Source organism: Ixodes scapularis, unplaced genomic scaffold (assembly GCF_016920785.2).
Source record: "Ixodes scapularis isolate PalLabHiFi unplaced genomic scaffold, ASM1692078v2 PGA_scaffold10__122_contigs__length_95168666, whole genome shotgun sequence".
Lineage (NCBI taxonomy): Eukaryota > Metazoa > Arthropoda > Arachnida > Ixodida > Ixodidae > Ixodes > Ixodes scapularis.
The window spans coordinates 70857852-70878306 of record NW_024609836.1 but is presented as its reverse complement, the minus strand read 5'-3'; the positions used below and the strand labels follow the sequence as shown (position 1 = coordinate 70878306).

The window sequence follows — 20455 nt, the reverse complement described above, 5'->3', positions numbered from 1 at the left end:
AACGTTGTCTGCCATGGATGGATGACAGTGGCTGCAGGAGCTGTACCTTGGCTAGAGGTAATATAACTCTACCTAAAGATGGCCGCCAGTGACCGCATTCGCAGAGCGGGCAAACGCAATCCAGCAATTGTCATTGAGATCAGTGGATGACACCTAACCAGATATGGTTTGGTGCCATCTATATAACACATTCCAACGGAACTTGGCAGGCCAGCCGAACGCTGACGCAGCACTCGTCTCCCCACTGACTGGACACCAGTGCCAGCCAAACCTCTTTCTTGAGTGCCTCCGTGTTACTCCCGGAAGGAATAAAAAATAATGTGTCGTGTTCGGACATATAGTGGTGCTCCTCTCCGTGAAATAAGCATGCTCTGAGCTTCCCCAAAGAAAGAGTGCAAGAGAGAGTCACAAAAAAGCAGAGAAAACGAAAAGCAGACTCCTTGCCGCGACGGGTTGAGGTAGTTCCGAGTGTTTGGTTGTCTTCTGCTGCAAGCATGGTGCCAGGACTCTGCTCGGCGTTGCCGCATTCTAATTGTTCTGTTTTCTGCACACTCCGTCTTCTGCGTCTGGCACTCCAACGGGCTTTGAGAAAGTTGCATTTACGCTCTAGCCGCAGGAGACGACACCCACAAATAAGACATGCACGGAACGCTCACGCACTTACCTTGCACAAGACAGTGCTGCTTCGCATCATCCAGCCTCCACATGTGTGCAGTTTCACCACATTAACATGTCAAATTCTGTGTTACCCTACCTTCACGAGTTCAGCTGAATTTTCGCTTAAACATAGTGCACGGTAGTGAAAGGCTTGTCGAAACTGTTCGACATTCAATTAAAAAATATTTGGCCAAAACCAATATTCGCTTCAAACTCAAGATCCACGTGATGTAATGATATAATATTACAGCGTTATTTAATGTCACAGTGTCTTGTAACGTCATGACACAAGTCTCACGTGACATGTCACAGTGTCACCTGATATCATGGTGTCACATTATGAATGTCATGCTGATTATGTCACTTGAACTTCGTGATGTCATCAGCATGACATTTTTTATCGAGGCTGCATCCTACGGACACTGAAGAGCTAAAAGCTGGCCCATAAATGCAACAGATTTTAAATCCTATCTACAAAAATAGAGATAAATTTTATACAAGCTTGGTCATGCTGACAAAGAATGGTAAGAACAGAATGAATGATAGGCCTTCCAGGGAAGAAGAAAAGGGGATCTGAATGGCAGCGCCTAACAAAGATTCACGGTCATTTCTGACACTCGCCGTGAGGTGGAGCAAAATACCAGGAAAGGCCGTGAAGTGTGCGACCACACTTTCGCTCACCTCGCAAATGACTTTGTTTTTGAATGAATGCTCCAACCACCGACTCTGGATAGCTCAGTCGGCAAGGCACTTGGCTCACAATCTCGAGGTCGTGCATTCAAACACGGCCTAGGGACAGGTCGGTTTTTCGTTACAGCCAAACATCGTAGAACTCTATGAAAATTGGCTGATAAAACGCATTCTGTGTTAAAAATTACAAGCACGTTCATTCGACCAAATGCTACGAAATGTGGTAGCTTTACAGAAACATTGTTAGTGAAAACAATTAGGAAAGGAAATGGTCCAGCGATGAAATGGTTGTAATATGCCGTGCACACATCGAGGACGACGCCAAGGATGGCGTCTAGGACGACATTGAAGACGACCTTTAGGATAACCTGAAGGACGGCGTTGAGGACGACCTTGAGGATGACCTCAAGGATGGCGCCTAGGACAACGTCGTGGACTACCTCAAGGACGCCATTGAGGATGACGTCCTAGAGGATGACATCAAGAACTTCTAGGATGACCTCTAGGACGACCTCAAGGATGACATCAAGGATGTCAGCTCCACCTACCAGCTCTTATGAACTTACACGAACGGAGCTTACGCAACCGCACTTACGTGACCTTCAGTCATGGGCATTACGTGACCTTGAACTTTAGCCATAGGGACATGATCACGGTACGTGACCTTGATGATGAGGACATGCCCTTAAGCGAGTTGGGCCTAAAAAGCCATTGCTTTAAAATAAGAGACAAGATCCTTATGGAGTCTTGTCTCACCGCCGGCAGCCAAGAATCCCTTTAAACCACTCACCTGCTCGGAACAAGGCCCCTGTGACATAGTGCCGCGTCAGCAGCTGCCCAAGCTGGTAGCACCCTGTCACCAGGTTAGTCCGGCTGAACCGTGCAAAGCTCAGCGGTGTCCCGTTGAGCGACAGGAACAGCTTCAGCGATGCGTGCACACTCAAGCGCACCATCAGTGGCTCCAGCACCAGCTCCCTCACGGGCACTGTCCGCACCAGCGCCAGCGACGACTCCGCCACCTCCGCCGACAGCTGCCGGTCGCCTGTGTTGGCCGCGATTGGCACGTGGCACCACACTGGGCGAAGGAAGCTGGCCATCCGTGCCACCCTGTAGAGGAGGGTGTCTTCGACGAAAAGGGAGAGGGGGCGGAGCTTGACCACGAGCGAGTCGACCGCGGCGCGTCCGCCGGGGTGCAGTTCCAGCGAGAGCGTCACAGACGCCACCGCGTCCTGGCAGCCCTGCGTGGGTGCCGAGTCTTCCTGCGGTACCAAAACGACCGGGAAGTCGAAGACCTCATCCGAGACCTCGCCGCCGGCCAATTGGTTGTCAAGTTGGAGACCGCCCACAAACGCGAACAGATCGTAGACAACGCTGGCTGCCGTTGCCGCCCCTGTGGTTCGCGGTGGGTGGTGGGGAGTTACGTGCGTTGCACGGGGGCGGACCACACAGGAGAGGGAGTCTAAGCTGAGGCGGATTAGTTCGGTGGGTCGATGGTCTCGGGGGTCGCTCGTGCGGTAGTCATCGCTCTCGTCGCAGATGATAAGACAGAGTTTGGCGATGGACAGGGATGCGAAGCGAAGGGAGCGACCCAAAGGCGAGACGGCGGGGAGGTCTTCCTGGAGGACCCGTGGTGGGGAGGACCGTGTCACCTGTGAGGTTAGCGAGAAAACGACAAGAACCGAAGTTAATTCCTGCAACTAATACAAATGAAAAAGGTATAAGTTAAACGTTTTTAGGTTCCTATATATTGACTGACTAACTGGCTCCCCATCTGACGCTCTTCAAAAATGAATTTTTTAGTACCCTGTCTTTCAACACCTTCTACCAAGAGGTATACTTTTCTCTGTGTATTTGTGCTCTGTGCTGGAAGACAGTAGTATGGCAAGGCCAAGATAGAGTATGTGGTACATAAGTTGAAAGTGACATTTACGGGAGTTAAGTTATTTAAAATGTTCAAAGGTGGAAGAAGGGATATATTTAGTGTGTGAGAGCTGTATATGGCCAGTTTTCTTTTTGAGAAACTCTAAAACACAACTAACAAGGACGAGAGACTCATCTCAAACCAGGAAATTGATATAAAATGGAAGACGGCATTTAAAAATATTGGGAAAACATGCTCATCATTATTGGTCTAGGTACCCGCAGTACCACAGAATGTGCAAAACAGTTAATGTTTTGCCATACTACTCACATTATGAAATATCATCACCACAAATCAAATACAGAACTGTTAAACATGCAATGCCAGGTACACAAAAGAAAGTAACTCAGTAGAGGCGAGGGACCGGAACGCAGCATTGGTTATATTAATGCCTGCGCTAATGCTGAGATCGGTCTCTTTCTCACCGGGAGTGATTGGTCAGTCTGGCCACCAAGCGCCATATCATCGGGTGAACCTCGCAGCTCCACTTCCATCACGGGTCCTGATTCGCCGATGCGGCTGCGGATTTCCTTCGCGGAGACTTCGGCCCGGCTTACCACTTGCACCAGGAGGTGGGTGGTCTGGCAAACCTAGAGGCAAGACAGCGAATCCTCACCTAAGCATCTGCTGCTCATGAGCCTAGGGTCACTCCATGCTCCCAGAGTACTGCACTCCGTAGCGTCCGCTCGACCGGAAGGATCGAGGCAACTGAGCTTTCTGTTTGGCCGAGGTTGACAATGTTGATGCCAGGAAAATAAAATAAAAAGTATGTACAATGTGTATAGACAGGATCTCTGGACAGTAGTCATGTACGAACAGTTGATTTTGAGGTCAAAGCAAACTCAAAGCGTTGGTGGTTTTGGCCGAATATTTTGAATCGAATATCGAATAGCTTCTTTAAGCCTTTCACTACTGCACCATGCTTAATAAAATAAAACCCACCAGAACTCGAGAAGCTTGTTCCCAAGCTTTCGCTTGTCCATTTCTAAGCTAAATTAATTTTAATCTAACTACATTTATTGACTGTGGCCTCAGAAAGTTAAATGCCTACATTGGGTTGGCAAGTAAACGTCGCATTTGACATAAACTAAATCTATAACATTCCCAAGTGCACGCAATCGAGGGTATTTATAAATATTTTTGCTATATACAAATACCTTTTCTCCAGTGACGAACTATTACCGCAGGTTGTCGGAGCATCTCTGCTTCACATATCTGTATGCATATATCTTAGGCCAGTTTAATTTGAAAATTTTATTGAGACATGGATATCAACATTCAAAAAGTCTCCGTCTCTTCTTAAATATACCAAACGTGCATGTGCACCATCGTGCTTTGAAAGTGTGCTTTCCTGTCAAGCACACTGCTGCAATATTTGCTCTTTTCACAGTGTTGACTGCAGCGTTTTAGCATTATTAAGTGCGCTTCTTACTAAGCACCGGTGGATTGGGGAAAAGCAACACCCGCAGAAGTGAGCTGCACAAGTGTTGCCTCTCTACAGTGCACTGGCGCTCGGTGAGAAGTGCGCTCAATGAGAAGTGCGCTCAATGAGGATAACCTGCCGCAATCAACACTTCGAAAAATATGAATATCGCAGTTCACCTCGAAGCAAAAATCGAATAGTGCATCAATGCGACAGTGTTATAGGGACACTGAAACCCCTAAAAGTTTTATTTTATTTTTGTTAGGCGATCCATTATAGTATCAAAAGACTACCCAATCAAAATTTTGCTACAGTATAACATATATTTTTAAGAAAATCAAAAAACAGAATTGCTCGAAACCGAAACTGAGACTGGACTGGGGAGGAAGAAGAAATATAGAGGAGGAGAGGGTTGCCAAAAATCACGTGGCTGTACAACTTTTTTTTTCTTCTTTTCTTTCAGTCAACGTATTTGCAGCTTTTTAGAAGCCACAAAAAACAGGTATCATATTTTGTTTCCATTTTAATACTGAGTGTGTGCCATCGATGACCCACGACTTTGATTATCTTCGGTGCTTGTGTCTCAACCATAGAAAGCGGCACGTGACGATGAAGTAGAGAGTAGACGCGACTCAAACCGGTCAGTTCTGAATCTACGGTTTTCGAGCTTAAAGAAAACGAATTTCAGGCCGCAAATTGTGTTCTGGGTAGTTGGGCTCTCATGTGTCATGTGCAAATAAAAACCTTGGTGAGCATAAATACCCTGTCAGTGTCCCTTTAAGGAGCTCGTGTCGCAGTAAAGCCGACGTCAGTGGTGCGACAGGAAACTCCTGATTGGTCGATAGGGTCCTGACAACACAGCCACATGACCTCGCGCTGGAATTTCAAACAACCCACAACGCTCATGCGAAACGGGACGTCGTGCGTGTAATGAGGGTAATTAAAACGTGACATGTAATGCGAATTAAAGATTGCCGTATGTCTCAAATGATTTCACTTTATAAAGTAATTCAGTTGCCTTAAAGAAAAATTTTTAAAATATTAGTCGGGATTCGATTTTACGACCCTTCAGTTGAGCTAGATGCACTACTGAATAGGCCACGCAAGGCACGCTTGCACAGTGAATGACAAAGCAATGCAAATGGCGCCCAATAGTGCAATCGCGCTCCACTCTTAAAGGTGCCTTAAAGAAATATTTAAAAAATTTTAGTCGGGATTCAATTTACGACCCTTCAGTTCTGAGCTATATGCGCTACTGAATAGGTCACGCAAGGCACGCTTGCACGGTGAATGAGAAGGCAATGCGAACGGGGCCCGACAGTGCAATCGCGTTCCACTCTTAAAGGTGAAGATTAAGCGTCCTCCAAGTTTTTTATTCAGAACCACTATTTGAAAATTTGAAGATTCGCACAACACCACTATATAGCCAGTGAATAATGACTTGTTAGAACCCGTAGTAGGCATGTTGGTTTTCGTTAGGGCATCGGTTCCCAAACCGAGTTCCCAGGAACCAAGGAGTTCCCCAGAGTACCCTCATGGGTTCCACATTTCTTTAGTTGTCCTTGCCCCTAACTGAAGTGTTTTCCCAGCTTACGTCTTTATTTTAGAACATCTGAGCCATCCATTGATGCATAGTAGTTTACCAAACATTCCCCGGTGTGAGGCATTATGGTTTACAAAGTCTGTGGGCTTTTGCACTGCTTTATTGCATCATTGCCTAGACCGGTAAGGGTTCCTCACCCACCTATCCGAAGGGACAATTGTTCCTCGAGATCAAAGAGTTTGAGATCTAAGGCTTTCTACACCAAAATTCCCATAATAGAGTCCTTAAGGGTCCGTCCAAAATTTGCTTCAGGGCTTGTCTAAATCTGCTTCAGGGTTTCTCTAAACTTGCTTCAGCATCCCTCTAGACTTACCTCAGGGTCCCTCTGAATTCATTTCAGTGTCCTTGTCAGGCAGTGGCGGATCCAAGGGGGAGACGACGGGGGCAGCCACCCCCCCCAAACGAGGTCGACCCCCTGTCCTCCCCCCTTTTCAGAGGGCAATTTGACTTGGGTGGATCTCCCGGTGCACAAAAAAAATGGGAGAATAGTATCCTTACAAGGCTTCCCGCCCCCCCCCCCCCCCAAAACAGAGTTCTGGATCCGCCCCTGTTGTCAGGGGTTGCGAATCTTCCAACGAAGTGCAGCTCACCCTGTGGGCAGAGACCCTGACATCTCCGAGGTTGGGGATGCGAACAAACTGGTTGGCGACGTCCACGCAAGCCACAGGACTGCTCCAGGACATGAGTGGGCTCCCGCCCTCCCTCACGCAGGCCAGCAGCAGTTGCGGGGTCGCCCGCTCGGACCCTGGGGCCGTCCCGCTGCAGTGGGCCGACAGGCTCGGCGGCGTGAAGTGCACCGAGCAGCCCGGAGGCACCGACCACAGCATCAGGGACCCTGAACATTGGGACCCCGTCGGCCGAGTGTGTTAGCGCATCGCAGCTCAGAGTATGGGGAGCGAAAGCTTGCGCTGCAGAGCCTGGGGATCCCCGGCTCAGTCTCCGCCCCCGTACGTTTTGATCTGGATGAGCATCACACTGGCTAGAGGCTATGCATCGCTACTGCTTGATGCAGGTTAAAGAACCCGGGCTAGCAATGGTACTGCACTGGCTAAATTTCTCATCACAATGAAAACACTAGACGCTCGTCGGTGCTGCTCACTAACATCCCGCCATATAGACATCATATACACAACCCAATTACTTTAGCTTGAATGACAAAAGAATCCTCACAAAGATAGTCGCCCACACCATAGAAAAAAAGAAATTTGACTTTAACCTTAGAGTAGCCGATAACGATCACAAACAAGGTTTCGGTATGCAATAAAGGATTGGTGTAAGGTGATCGTAAATTACATCGATACATAATATTTGCCCAAGCAATAGCGATACTGCTTACGGATGGTGCCTGTAAGTTTACTTCCCCATGAAGCCCACACACAGACATTCATCACATTCAAAGGAAGAAAGTCAGCAAATATCAAAACCCTATGTATACGTCAGACTGTAATATCATTGGCAGCTATCAAGTTTCAGTTTGATCAAAGCATCAAGCACGCTCGACGATCTGAATGCCATCATTACATCGTCACGTACCCACAGCGGCCAAAACCAAATAAATTTCGGCCTGCAAAGACAAGCTCGAGATGGAACTTCCTCCCGAGCACGCATCCAAGAATAGAAGGAACGATAAGCGAGCTCCCTTCATCAACTGGAGGGCTAGATGGTTACACACATATTGAAATAAACAAAGCACAGAAACCACAAGGACTAGAAGGAAAATAACCACAGTGTAGTGGTCGTCCCGTCTTCTCCTTATACTTGCCCTTGTCCCTCTTGTGCCGCATTTATTCCAAAAGAACCAGAGCAAAGCGGGACGCACCTCGCGTTCCCTCGGTCGCCTCTCCGCTCTCCGCAAACGCCAACGTGGCGGACGTGGCATTGGAGATGTGCAGGAGCGGGTTGGCGTCGCGTGCAACCACCGCATAGATGGTGCCACTCCTCGTGTGACACGTGACCACGAGCGGCACCGTGGTATGCAGTGCCCCGGCCACCCTGGGAGCCGACGTGGTGCGGCGTACGTCCGATGCGGTGCTGTCCAAGCCGACGGGAAAGCTCCATGGGCTGCCGCAACTGCCCAACGTTTCCTGGTCGTCGCCGGCCAAAGCGAGGCTCAGGTACAAGCGCCCCGTGTCCCCGTCGTCGGCTTCGTCGTCGCCGTTCCAGAAAAGGAGCGGCACCGTGTCTCGGCCGTGCCGATCTCCAGGCTGCAGGCGGCACTGCTCCGCCATTTCTTTGGATCCAGTCCAGAGCTCCTGCGTAGGAAAAAAAAAGGAGTTGAGGAGACGTAAAAGGTTACCCGGACACGGGGCTTCTGGGGTGTTGAACGCTGCTGTTTCTTACATCCCAGACTGAGAACCGTTTTGAGACTCCATGAACGAGAAAAGGATTAAAGATGACTTGTCTAATAGAGCACGGGCACCTTCCGGAAGTTGAACAGCTGTATGCACCAACACGCAGCTCTGACTTCACACCGCTGCGGTGGTGCTGTTGTCGGCACGGCGCATGCGCAGAAGCTTCACTTCTGCGCAACTGGTTTCTGTGCACGTTGAGTGCACCCACCTGTAGTGGGCAAATGCTGAGGTGTTTGTAAACGGCGTGCCGGTTCACGACATGAACGCACCCTTCTCTCAAGTATCATACTCTGAAACAATCATGTTTTAGCTCAATTTAGCTCGATATGACATACAAGCTTCAGCGAATCCCGCTGAAGCTTGTACTATGTTATAGGTTGATTGAATTAGAGAACTGTATAGTGGAACCTCCTATTATACAACTATCTTCCAAAAAAAGAAATGTTCACTACATTAGTACCATTTTATAGGTACTTTAACCGTATCGTAAATTAGGGCACTGACATCATTGATGCGCTTACAACTTTATTTTAGTACTGCTTGTAAAGGTCATTTGACCTTTGCTACATAGGCTGACACACTGAAGATCAAAAATTAAAAAAAGAGGCTTCACATATGGGGTTACCAACCGTCCCGGATTTCGCAGGACTGTCCCGAATTCGCATTAAGTGTCCCGAGTCCCGCATCGTCCCTGTCGGGACAGCTATATATCCCGGATTAGGTCCAGACCGTCCACATAAAAATTTTATGTGATCCAGGGTACGACCAACAATTGGCGTCATGCTGCGAGGCACGAATCGCACGAGCAATGCCGTGGTTATGGTGGGTACTGTGGCAACTAGCATTGGCTGGGAGAGGCTTTAGCCACTTTAGCATGCAAGCCATGGCAAGCCGGAAATCAGGGTGCCACTGGTGCCGGGTAGCACCTGTTATCATCGTCGTCGTTTGTATAAACCCCTTTGTGTCTCCCTTCTTCCTCGTGCTGGCCCCCCCCCCCCCTCCCCCCTTATAAGGTACTTTCTTTATAACTTTTCTTGTGTGGCTGCCACTGCGTGGTGAGAAAGGCTAACGCATGTTTTATCAGTTTACACACGTATAAACCCCTTTGTGTCTCCTTTTTTCTCATCCTCACCCTCACCCCTCCCCTCCTACTTCCCTCATTGAAGAGTTGGCAACCCTATTCACATAGTGGTTCTATCATATATATGGAGTAACATATGTGCATAACGATGGAATGCTGCTGTTACCTTCAATGTGAGTAGTGGTAATTGAGGTACTGACACTAGAGGTGTCAGTCCCTCGAATGCCTATGAGGTGAAGAAAATTTTGTTCATAAATAAACTTCACCTGGGAAAGGTTCTACTGACGAAAACCACGAAAACGCAAGTTGGTGGGAAAGCTTACGACGTAGGGCGGGTCAGCGGCCATGACGAACCCGGCGGCGGTCAGCGGGAGTGGCGTCTGGTTGGTGAGGCAGACGGCCGATCGCAGCGTCACCACCAAGCAGCCTTCGAAGTCGCTGGCCAGTGCCACCAGACGACAGGCCTGCAAAAAAAAAACGATCAATGACAATTAAAAAAAAAAAATCACACTTCAAGTTTCTTACAAAGCAGAATTAACAAAATGACCAGGGACTGTCACTGCTTCTAGTGCCCCATATGCCTTATGATTCATGGTGACATTGAAGTGCCTGCAATTACAGTTACATTTCGGTCCACTGATCAAACCATCATATGCAGAATTGCATTTTATGAGGAACGCAACTGATAATAACTCCAGTTTGAGCCTTCCAGGCATACAATGCCATGTCTAGCGTTGTTACATCCTTCTTTTGCACCATTTATTTTTTTTTATTTTTTTTAAGCATTTTACAGCTGGTGATGTCTTTTCGAAGCATCTCGGTTCCTCTCTCCTGCCTCTTCTGTTTTTTTGTTTTTTTTATTTCTTGTTTTTTTTTCTTCTACAGTTGCATTGTCTGGGCGGTGGAGCTCGCAGCTCAGGTGTTTGGCGGCCAGCCAACTCTCTCCAACCGTGTAATGCTTCAAATTTTCAAAGGTAAATCATAATTAGCTTTAGCACGGATGCAATTCTGCACGAACAAACTTCGTGGGGACGTCGAAGGGAACATCCTCAATTTAGGACTCAAGTTTTGAAGGGAAAAGTTAGTTCCCTCACTTACCAGCCTCGACGAAGAGCCGGTACGCCGAAAAGGGATGCAGACCGGAATCGGCTTTCCGACCAGCAACTGCTCTGCACTGTCAAGTGGAGCTTGTGGAGATTCCTTCCTCTGGAGGAGGTAAGCCCGGTCCACCACAAGGGGTCGACTGCTGCAGTGAAGGTCGCCTCCGTCCTCGAGTCCCAAGTAGAATGGCTCCTAGATTGGCAAGAACAAAAAATAAAATTAGGAAATGTTCGAAATTCTGAGGCTGGCTCCAAACTTATCTAGAAAAATCGGCGCCTGCCTGTGACAATATAAAATTTTTGCGAAAGGCGTGTTTTAGCAGCGCATTTTTCCTCGCAAGAATATCAAGATGCAGCTCTCTTCCTGTAAAAAAATTAGACCAACAAACCTGCCAGGGCCAGCAGCGGTCACAGGCGATTGCAATGCAGTCAATGCCGCTCAATTGCGAATCTGTGAACCCGCCCTCAGATAACACACGACTCTCAAGCCTGCTCTGCATTACTATATGTTACACGGGTCATTCATTCTGCTTTTATGACTTCTTTGTTCAAAGTTCGTTGTCTCAAGACTCACGTAAAGCGCAGGTGGTGCAAACACTTGTCCCTCGGCGAGCGTCCAGACGCCGTGGTCGCCGGCGACCAGGCGCAACTCTTGCCCAGTGCAGTTAACCACCAGGGCCCAAGGCTTGATGTCCACCAGCACCGTCCCCGCAAACGGGAAGTCCTGGTACTGGCTGACCCGCAGCTCCGTTTCGGGCATCTCCTGAGGGTGCTCGGGACTGTGAGAAACAAGCGCCAGGACGAGTTGTGATTTGAGAATTTGGACGAGTTGGAACTGACAGGTATGAAGAAGACATTAGGAACTATAAAACTTTCTCACTGTAGTCAACGCATTGGAAAACGAAGCCCTTACTGCACTTCGGAAAGGGCAGCTTCCAGAGGGTTGGCCGGCTGCCGAGTTGGTTTCACGTCGCGGTACGTGCCTCTGTGCCGTGGCGCCTCGTCAAGGACAGATTCCACTTTGCCTCTCGTTGCATCTCTTGCTCTAGCTATATCGCCCAAGGCGGCAGTACCCTATACTTCCGTTTCGTACCTTCATATGCAATGCATGAGGATGCAACTTGGTCCTATGGTTCATGCACGTGTGCTCCCATACAAATGAGGCACTGAATGAGGCAGTGTGCTCCTGCCAGTAGCTTCGACAGTGTTGTGCACTAAGCATGAAACAAAGTATAGTACACTTTAGCACCAGGAATACTTTTGTGACATCCCTAATGAAAGCATTTAATGCTTTCGGCCTAACTCACTGTCAAAGCGCTGCAAGCTTTTATTCATCTAACAAAAACATCTGACAATATCCCAAACAACCTTTGAGATATTGTCTCTCTTAAAGAAGCCTCTAGGGCAGCTTTTCTGCTTCACTTTAAGTTTAAAGGAAACAAACAAATACTTCGGTTTTGATACAAAGCTAAAATGCAAGATAACCAATGCGCATTGTGCATGCTGGCACTTCAGACTTCGGTGAGCTATGACAAGATTTGAACTTTCTTCTGAGCACATTCCTCTAACTAGCTTTGTCTTAGCGCCACCTCAGTCTCAATATTGTAGAGTGTAGCTACCCCACCCTACAAAGGTAATAATGCCCCTCTTCATCCCTACACAACAACTCACCTTGAGCTTGATGGAGTGCAGAGTTGCGGTAGCAGCGCTCCTTTCTCCGCGAGGTGGTCCACCTCGACCATGCGTTGGGGGTCGTGATAGGGCCACTTAATGCAGTATGGTGACCCGGGGGGCCACTGGGGGTCCCGCAGCTGCTCCAGAATACGGGCAGAGTCTGCCACCAACGTCTCGTGATCGAGCGTCGGAGGTTGCAGCTGGAGGGCAGGGGAGGACACCCTCATGCCTGCACAAGGGGAATGCGAGTTCTTTTCGTGGGCACCGGCAAACAATGAGAAGTTTGTCGACAATCAATGTGGCAGCCAGAAGTCAGAGACTAATTTCGTAGCGGAAAAAGAGATGGCAGCACGGTGATGCGCACGCAGCAGTTGAAGCCAGCGCCTTCATGTGTCGTTATGGCAATTGGCATCGCTCTGTGAACATTCAGAGCTGTGCTACACGGGATTTTGTGACCACATGCATGAGATGGCGATTCCAGCATGGACTGCAAACCAGAGCGGGAGCAAACATCAATTCTGTGTCAAACGCGGCAAATCCGGGAGGGATACCTTTGAAATGATCCAGCAAGCTTATGGCAAAAAAACAAACAACAGTGAGTCGTACGAGGTGTTTTGAGTGGCACTTACACTCCAAGATTGACAGAACATCACTGGAAGACAAAGAGAGGTCGGGGAAGGTGGCCCCACCTCTTTTCGTCTTCCAGTGATGTTTTGCCCCTCTTAAAGCGTGAGCAGAGGAAGGGGGGTGGGGGAGTGCTAGTACACTGCCTATCCCTGCCCCACTCCACATTTAAAACAACCCACACAAAAAGGAAAAGTCCAGGCGTGTTTGCTCCCTAAGAGAAACACGCCTGGACCTCTGCTTGTAGAGAGTGAACCTCGATATTCTAGAATAGTGTTCTTTACAGCGTTCAATTCTTAAAACATATATGGCCTTAATTTTTTCGCTTCCTCTCTCCTTCCAACCTTTCTTTTAATCTCCCCATCTTTCTCTCTCAGCACAAAGTAGTCGACAGAAACGATTATCAATGTTAACTCCTCTGCCTTCCCGTTCCCTCCTTCCTCTCAGCGGTTTGACTTTGTCACAGGGGTTCTCAAACTCTTTTGTGCCAAGGAACCCCTTCCAGCTTTGAATGGCAGGAGAGGAACCCCTGCCAATTTCGGTATTGGCACAATAAAACTGTGCAGATGCCTACAAACAGAGTAAACAATACTGCCACTACTAGGTAGTGGCAGTATTGTAGATTTTGAGTGGCAAATAGTAGATAGTGGCAAATAGCAGATTTTGAGTCTGAAGCAAATTTGGAGCATATAGTGGTTTTGGCTGAATACCTACAAATCGAATATCAAACAGTTTTTCTAAGCCTGCGATATGCATAAACGAAAACCTAGCTAAGCTTGTGAAAGCTGTTACCAAGCTTCAACTTGTCCATTTCTAAGCTAAGTTAATTTTAATCTATCTATATTTCTTGACTGTGGCCTCGAAAAATCCAATGCCTACATTGGGGTGGCAGGAAAACGACACATTTGACATAGAATTAAACCTATAGAGGTGCCCAGCTATACCTAATAGAGGGGATTTATAAATATTCTTGCTATATTGAAATACATCTTTTTCAATTATGTATGATTAACACAGGTCATGGCATCTCTGCTTAACATATACGGTACTGAAGCACGGCAGTTTAATTTTGAAAATTTTACTGTGATGTAGATACCAACATTCGCAAAGTTTTTGTCTATCTTTAAATACGCCGGGCACACGCGTGAACCATTTCGCTTTGGAAATCAACTTTCCTCCTAAGCACGCGGTCACAATATTTGTACTTCGAAGCGTTGATCGCAGCGGGTTAGCCCTGTTGAGTGCGCTTCTTACCTAACACCGGCACACTGCAGAGAAGCGACACCCGCAGAAGTGGGCTCCGGAGGTGTTGGCTCTCCACAGTGCACCGGTGCTTGGTAAGGAGCACGCTCAACGGGGTCAACCCACCACAATCAACACTTAAAAAGATGTGAATATCACAGTTCATCTTGAATCAAATATTGAAAAGCATACTATTTGAAACCACTATTTGAATATTTGCACAATGAGTGGCCCAGATTTGACAAAATAGTGCTTCAACTAGAAAAGCATTTCGATTGTGGCATTGATGGTTGAGGACATTTTTGAGCTCGTGGAACCTAGGAGGGTGCTTTGAGAACTCTCGGATTCCTGCAAACCCGGTTTGAGGACCCATGACCTAGGAGGTGAGGATCAAGCCCACCCACACGTACGGCGGGAAAGTGTGCAAGGGGCGAGAGAAGAGAATGAGCAGGTCTTTCGGAGAAAACGGGGAGACTGAGTTGTGCGACTGCAAGAGATGAAAACTTTGCGTTCAAAACGTTTGTCTCTGTAGCAAGTGGAAAATGTGTCAAATGCTTACCAGGAACCCGCGTTACATCTGCTGAACCGAAAGAGAGGTTGCAATGAAATGTACGCAAGTCCGTGGTTTGTGCTGTCTCGTGTATACAAGCTTACCGAATTCGAGCGCAGGAGAGTTTGCCGAACCCTCCTCCACCAGAATTTGAGTTTGCACAGAGTTTACGGTCCGTTTCACTTTAAGTCGTACTGCAGCCGGCACTACGTTCCGACGGGTCCGATCGAACAGCGCCCAAAGTGCATTGTTGGGGTGCCTGTATTCTTCGCTCATTTTTTATCGCCGGCCAAACTAGTTGCGCACGAGGAACGCTCCGTAACGCTATACTTTTTCTATGTGCGCAATTGATTTAACCGTCGATGACAAACAAACAAAAACGACGAGCACTGTGACAATGCACTTTTGGTGCCGCTCGATTGGCTCCGTCGGATCGTAAAGCCGGCTGCAGTTGTACTCGAGAGCGAAACAGAGTTTAGACTACGGCGCCCAGCACCAAGATGCATCTTTGACTGGCGCGTTTAGCGTCCTATTCCGCCCCCGCATCCAAAGCGGTCCCGAAGTGGCAACGAATGACGTCACAAAAGCACGAGTCTCGTGCCATCGGGTACTACTACTAATAATGATGATAATAATAATAATAACAATATTTTTATTAAAGCTAAAGACAACACAATACTTTTACGACGTTGTCGGGCGGAGATAGAGGGACTGCATCTTAGGATGCAGCGGACGCGCTAGTCGGACACAGCGTAATCTAAGTTGAAGCCGCGGTCCGCTCCTTTACCTGGTCCCAGTTGGAAGGTGAGGCTTGTGGGGACGGGGTCCACGAGGAGGGGGCTGTCCTGACCCCGGCCGGGCACGGACAATGTGCCCCTCACCGCCCTCCCCTCCTCCTCCTCCTCTTTCCGGGGTCCCCGATGCAGGTGCACCAGCAGGCTGCAGGGCAGGTGGCTGCGCAGGACGTGCAGCGGCACAAACGCCAGCACCTGCCAGTCGCCCCAAGATCCCCAGAGTCGAGCGAATTGCTGTATCTCCTTTTGTATTTTTATGTGTTCGTAACAACGCTAAGCACCCGGAGACAACAGTGAGATGACATGGGGCGACCCAAACAGTATCGAAAATGGGACCTTTTAGAAACTACTTGCGTCGTGTATATGTTAATACAACAGGAAGTTAGTCAGCCCCAAGGGGTGTCCGGAGTGTCCATTGTAGAGAGGAAATTTAGCAAGCGTAATACAACTGCTCGCCTGGGGTCTTTAATATGCACCGTAGATCAGTGATACGTGACTGGACGCTGCTCATCCAGATCAAAACGGCCAGGGCACGTGCTCCGAGCTGCGGTGCGTTAACGCACTCAACCACCGATCCCCACAGGAACCCTCGTCTTTCACCATATATTTCGAGCTAACGAGGATAACCAATGACAACGAGCCAACTGATGGTATTGATAACCTTAAGGAATGGAGTTAGCTTCTTTTTAAATCTAGATCTGCATCATGCACTCGTTGCAAACAAACAACTGAATCTCAAGTTCTCACCAATACGTTGGCAGACAAACCGATGCGCCCCGAAACACAGTAGCACCACAACCGCAGTTTGCCTCCAGTGTCCTGAGGTACCTGCATGAGAGACACCAACAGACTGAGTTATATAGGTACTCACAATATATAGAAATGAACCCCAAGTTTGGTAAACAAACTCTTTCCCGGCGAAAATACTGCGCTAACGCCACCATTATCGCCAATCGCCTGCTCAATGCCGCATGCGTGCGGTGAATGAGTTGTAAGAAGCCACTCCACAAAGTGTGTTTATGTTTGTAGATCCCATTGTACTGCTATTAACAAATGCACCAAAGAGAAAACACTGGCCATTTCTGGGCCCTTAAAATGAATGAATGAATAAGTTAGTAAAACAGCAGCTGAGGTTATTATCATCTTTTCTCAAGATTATATTTAAGTTACCATTTTGCATATTTTGAATGTTGTGAAATAAACCAGAATTTGAATTGGGTGATATAGAATATTTATTTCATGTCTCAATATTGATCCACCCTATCAAGTTTTATTATTTAACTATTATAAAAAACATAAAATTCTTTGATTACCATTGATCTAAATGGACACAAAGGATAAAAACAAGTAAAAAATTTATTTTATGGATAAGGTCAAAGCACACATTATGAGCAGCTAACTGCCGAGCTCAAAAAATCTCATAAACACTCAGGCGGCTCAAGACATGCTGCAGACACTCTATCACCCATCCATAGGATTAAGTTATACCAAGTGTTTCAGCAAAGACTGACAAAAATTCCTAAAATACGGTAAGTGTATTCGAGGTAAAACGACCATTTTCTCGGGACCCGCATTACTCGTGGTGGTGGACGTCAGAAAATGCACGATACTTACTAATTAGTTCCTAATTAATAAAAAAATTACTAATATACTTCTTAATTAGTGAAAATAGATATATGGTTCCAATTAAAAACCTGCTGAGCATCATCAAAAGCCACTAAATCAGTAATTTTCAGAAAGACCTCGAGTGCGTAAAAAGCGCAGTAATGCGCTAAAGTTACAACTTGTGGAGCGGGTGCAAGGCTCGCGGTTGCGATAAGGTGCTCGCTCGATTTTTCCGTCTCTTATCATAGTTCCATCTTTTTACCTGGTCCACGAGAAATAACTTTAGCTCGCTATTAGGCTTCCCACGTGCACAAAGTCTCTGAAAATTACTGATTTAGTGGTTTTCGATGACGCTCAGCAAGTTTCTACTAATTGAAACCGTGTCTATTTTGACTAATTAAAAATAATTGGTCATTTTTATTTAATTAGGTAACTAATCCGTAAGTATTGCATATTTTCTGACGTCTACCACCACGAGTAATGCGGTCCCGAGAAAATTATATTTTACCTAAAATACAGCGATTTTAGAAATTTTTGTCAGTCTTCGCTGAAACACCCAGTATATTTACCATAAAATATGTACCGTGCATCTGCCCATTCCACACTAAGCACCCATTCCCAAATTTGTAAGATCTGAGAAAATAGGCACAGTACATTGATATGTAAAATTGATGACTGGACAAGCACCCATCCCCCATTTTTTCGAGATAATACCTCTAAATTTTGAGTGGGCGCTTGCCCAATATTTTACGGTAAGTTTTTTTATTTAGAGTTTTCTAAATAGATACAGTAAACGACTTTATAATTGCGAGCTCAATATTTCACAAATGTTACGAAATGTAGTTGTGCGAATATTTTGCGAGCACATAATTTCGTTGTGCTTTGTATTCTGATATGCTGTGTATTCTTAACCATCGGCTGATATGTTCGTAGCTTCTATTTGTCGCAATACTTTCAAAGTCGCAAAATTATCGAAAAATAGGTCCTCGTAAGAAATTAAGTCATTTAAAGTATTTGTCATCTGGCCAAACATCCCAGATGCACAGCAGCACACCCCTGGCTTCGACCCAAGGTTAATTGCTTCAGATTATTTTCGTGACTGGCTTTTACCATTGTTAGCCCTGAAATAGTAACGACAGGAAGGGAACGAAGAAAAGTCTCACTAACCTCCAATATTTCAACCCAGTCCTTCGAGAACCGTGACTGCAGCTCAACCTCGTTTGACCAAGTCGTCGCGACGCTCAGTCCGGTTTGGCTGGGCCCCACTGGATCTGCTCTGCACACGTGAAAAGAGTAGATCCGTTTCGGATCGAGGACAAGGCTCCTGGAGGGTCCGTCTCCGAGGTCCACTTGAACGGAACGCATTTTGGGAGGACGCGCCGTCGTCGTGGCTTCCTTGCTGTTTGGGTCTGCGAGGTTCAACTGAATTTGCAGACCCCTCAGCAGATGGCAGCGTAACGTCACCTGACCGGAGATGATCACCTGTAAGCGAAAAAGAGATAACCGAAAAGGCGATGCAGCAAATTTGTTTTGTTTTATCAGCCGACTTATATGAAGTTCTGATATGTTTTACTGAAATGTTTGGCTGTAACGGCTGGGTGTAACAGCCGGCTGTACCAAAAAACCGACACCCAAATGTTGGAGGGTTATAAAAACTTCCACTGCATTCGATTTTACTATAAGATCTCCACTTCTCAAACCCAACTCAAAATGTAAAATAGGTTCCGCAAAAACTCGTCGCCTTGCACTCGCGTTCCACGAAGGCTGAGCCTCGTTTATCTGCACGCGTTCCCCCCCACCCCCACCCGTCACTGAACGTCCACATCACCCCCTCCCTTCCCTGCTCCACAACACCGGGAAAACCTGCACCTTCGCTTGCGTCGTCACTGCCTTAGACTCTTCCTAATGGTGACGCCATACCTTGTCCCAGGAGCGAACGTGGAGGGAATGGCCGGTGTCCACGGCTCGCGACCGTTATCACACCCACAATGACTACCAACTTGAGTGCGACCGTGCCACGCATACTGGCGACGTGAGGATCCCGGGGTGGGCAAACGATGCCACAGCTATCGCTATCGCTTCTTCGCAAGTTGCGGCCGAAAAAGTCACAGAAACAAATCAAGAAAACCTCACATTCAGAACAAGCAGCCACGTAATCTGGAGCCGATTATATACCACCAATGTTTATCATAACCGCGCGCTGAGGTTGGTGAAGCACAGAGCCTGCATTGAGTTCGACAGATTGTTAAGGTTCGACTATTCCCGTCATCGCAGCGGTTGGGAACGGGCCGCTACCCGAGTGCATGTCAACGCATTGATTGTTACAAGCTCAAATCGAATGCTCACGCAGTGCTCGTGTCCATTGTGTGAGCCGCATTTGTATGTCATCACCACAGATATCGCAAGGCTTGATCACAAAATCCTGGGGATCACATTGTTGACCGTGTCAACAATGCAATACCCACAACTTCATCATCAAGTTTTGTGAAAGAGAGAAAAAAAGAGTTCCGCACAGGAGTAAAAAAATAACGGGCACTTTTATCCTTAAAATTAAATGGCGACAAAGAAGCTTCCTGGACAGTTGCATTGTGTTTGGGTATACAGTGTAGACCGTATATGACGTATGTCACGGGAGTCGCGAAAATCCGCACTATAAGCGGTACCGCGCTATAACCAAAACATCAATTTTTCAGGCCAAAATACATGCCATGAGACAACTTACCTTAGTAAAATAATTTATTTTATGTTAGATGAAAAATAAAGCTTAGTTTGAGGAAAGTCTTTATTTCACCAGACTAGTACACTTCTCTCTCAAGTGTGTCGCACATTTTGAAAGAAATGAGCGACTTTTGCCTGGCGCAGCCTTTTAACGGCGTCGCATGTTGCGGACGGACGTTGCGAGCGTTCAGGATTGCTAACCCTAATCACTTTTCTCCGGTGATGAAAACGCGTGAAAATTCGCATCCTTTATATGGTACGCGCCAGTAATACCTTGAACTTGAGCACAGGCATGAAATGCTCCAAATAAGAAATCCGGGCGATGTTCGAAAACACAAATGCTTAGAAAGCACCACTGTAGTCGAAGTAAACAAACACGACGACACGGGCGTTTCTGCTGCCTTGACAGTGCCGCCACGACG

General features: G+C 47.2%; 1 protein-coding gene across 1 annotated transcript in view; it reads right to left on the bottom strand.

Annotated features, from left to right (window-relative positions):
• The window catches only part of LOC8030701 (vacuolar protein sorting-associated protein 13B), a 121284-nt gene that overhangs the window by 17927 nt on the left and 82902 nt on the right, over window positions 1–20455 (bottom strand). The window contains exons 41-51 of the mRNA XM_029974111.4: window positions 18483–18797; window positions 16458–16538; window positions 15704–15905; window positions 12498–12729; window positions 11401–11605; window positions 10825–11019; window positions 10050–10190; window positions 8114–8546; window positions 6885–7129; window positions 3694–3858; window positions 2138–2996 (exon numbers count right to left, since the gene is read on the bottom strand). Coding sequence (XP_029829971.2) covers window positions 2138–2996; window positions 3694–3858; window positions 6885–7129; window positions 8114–8546; window positions 10050–10190; window positions 10825–11019; window positions 11401–11605; window positions 12498–12729; window positions 15704–15905; window positions 16458–16538; window positions 18483–18797 — 3073 coding nt within the window. The remainder of the gene's footprint in view (window positions 1–2137; window positions 2997–3693; window positions 3859–6884; window positions 7130–8113; window positions 8547–10049; window positions 10191–10824; window positions 11020–11400; window positions 11606–12497; window positions 12730–15703; window positions 15906–16457; window positions 16539–18482; window positions 18798–20455) is intronic.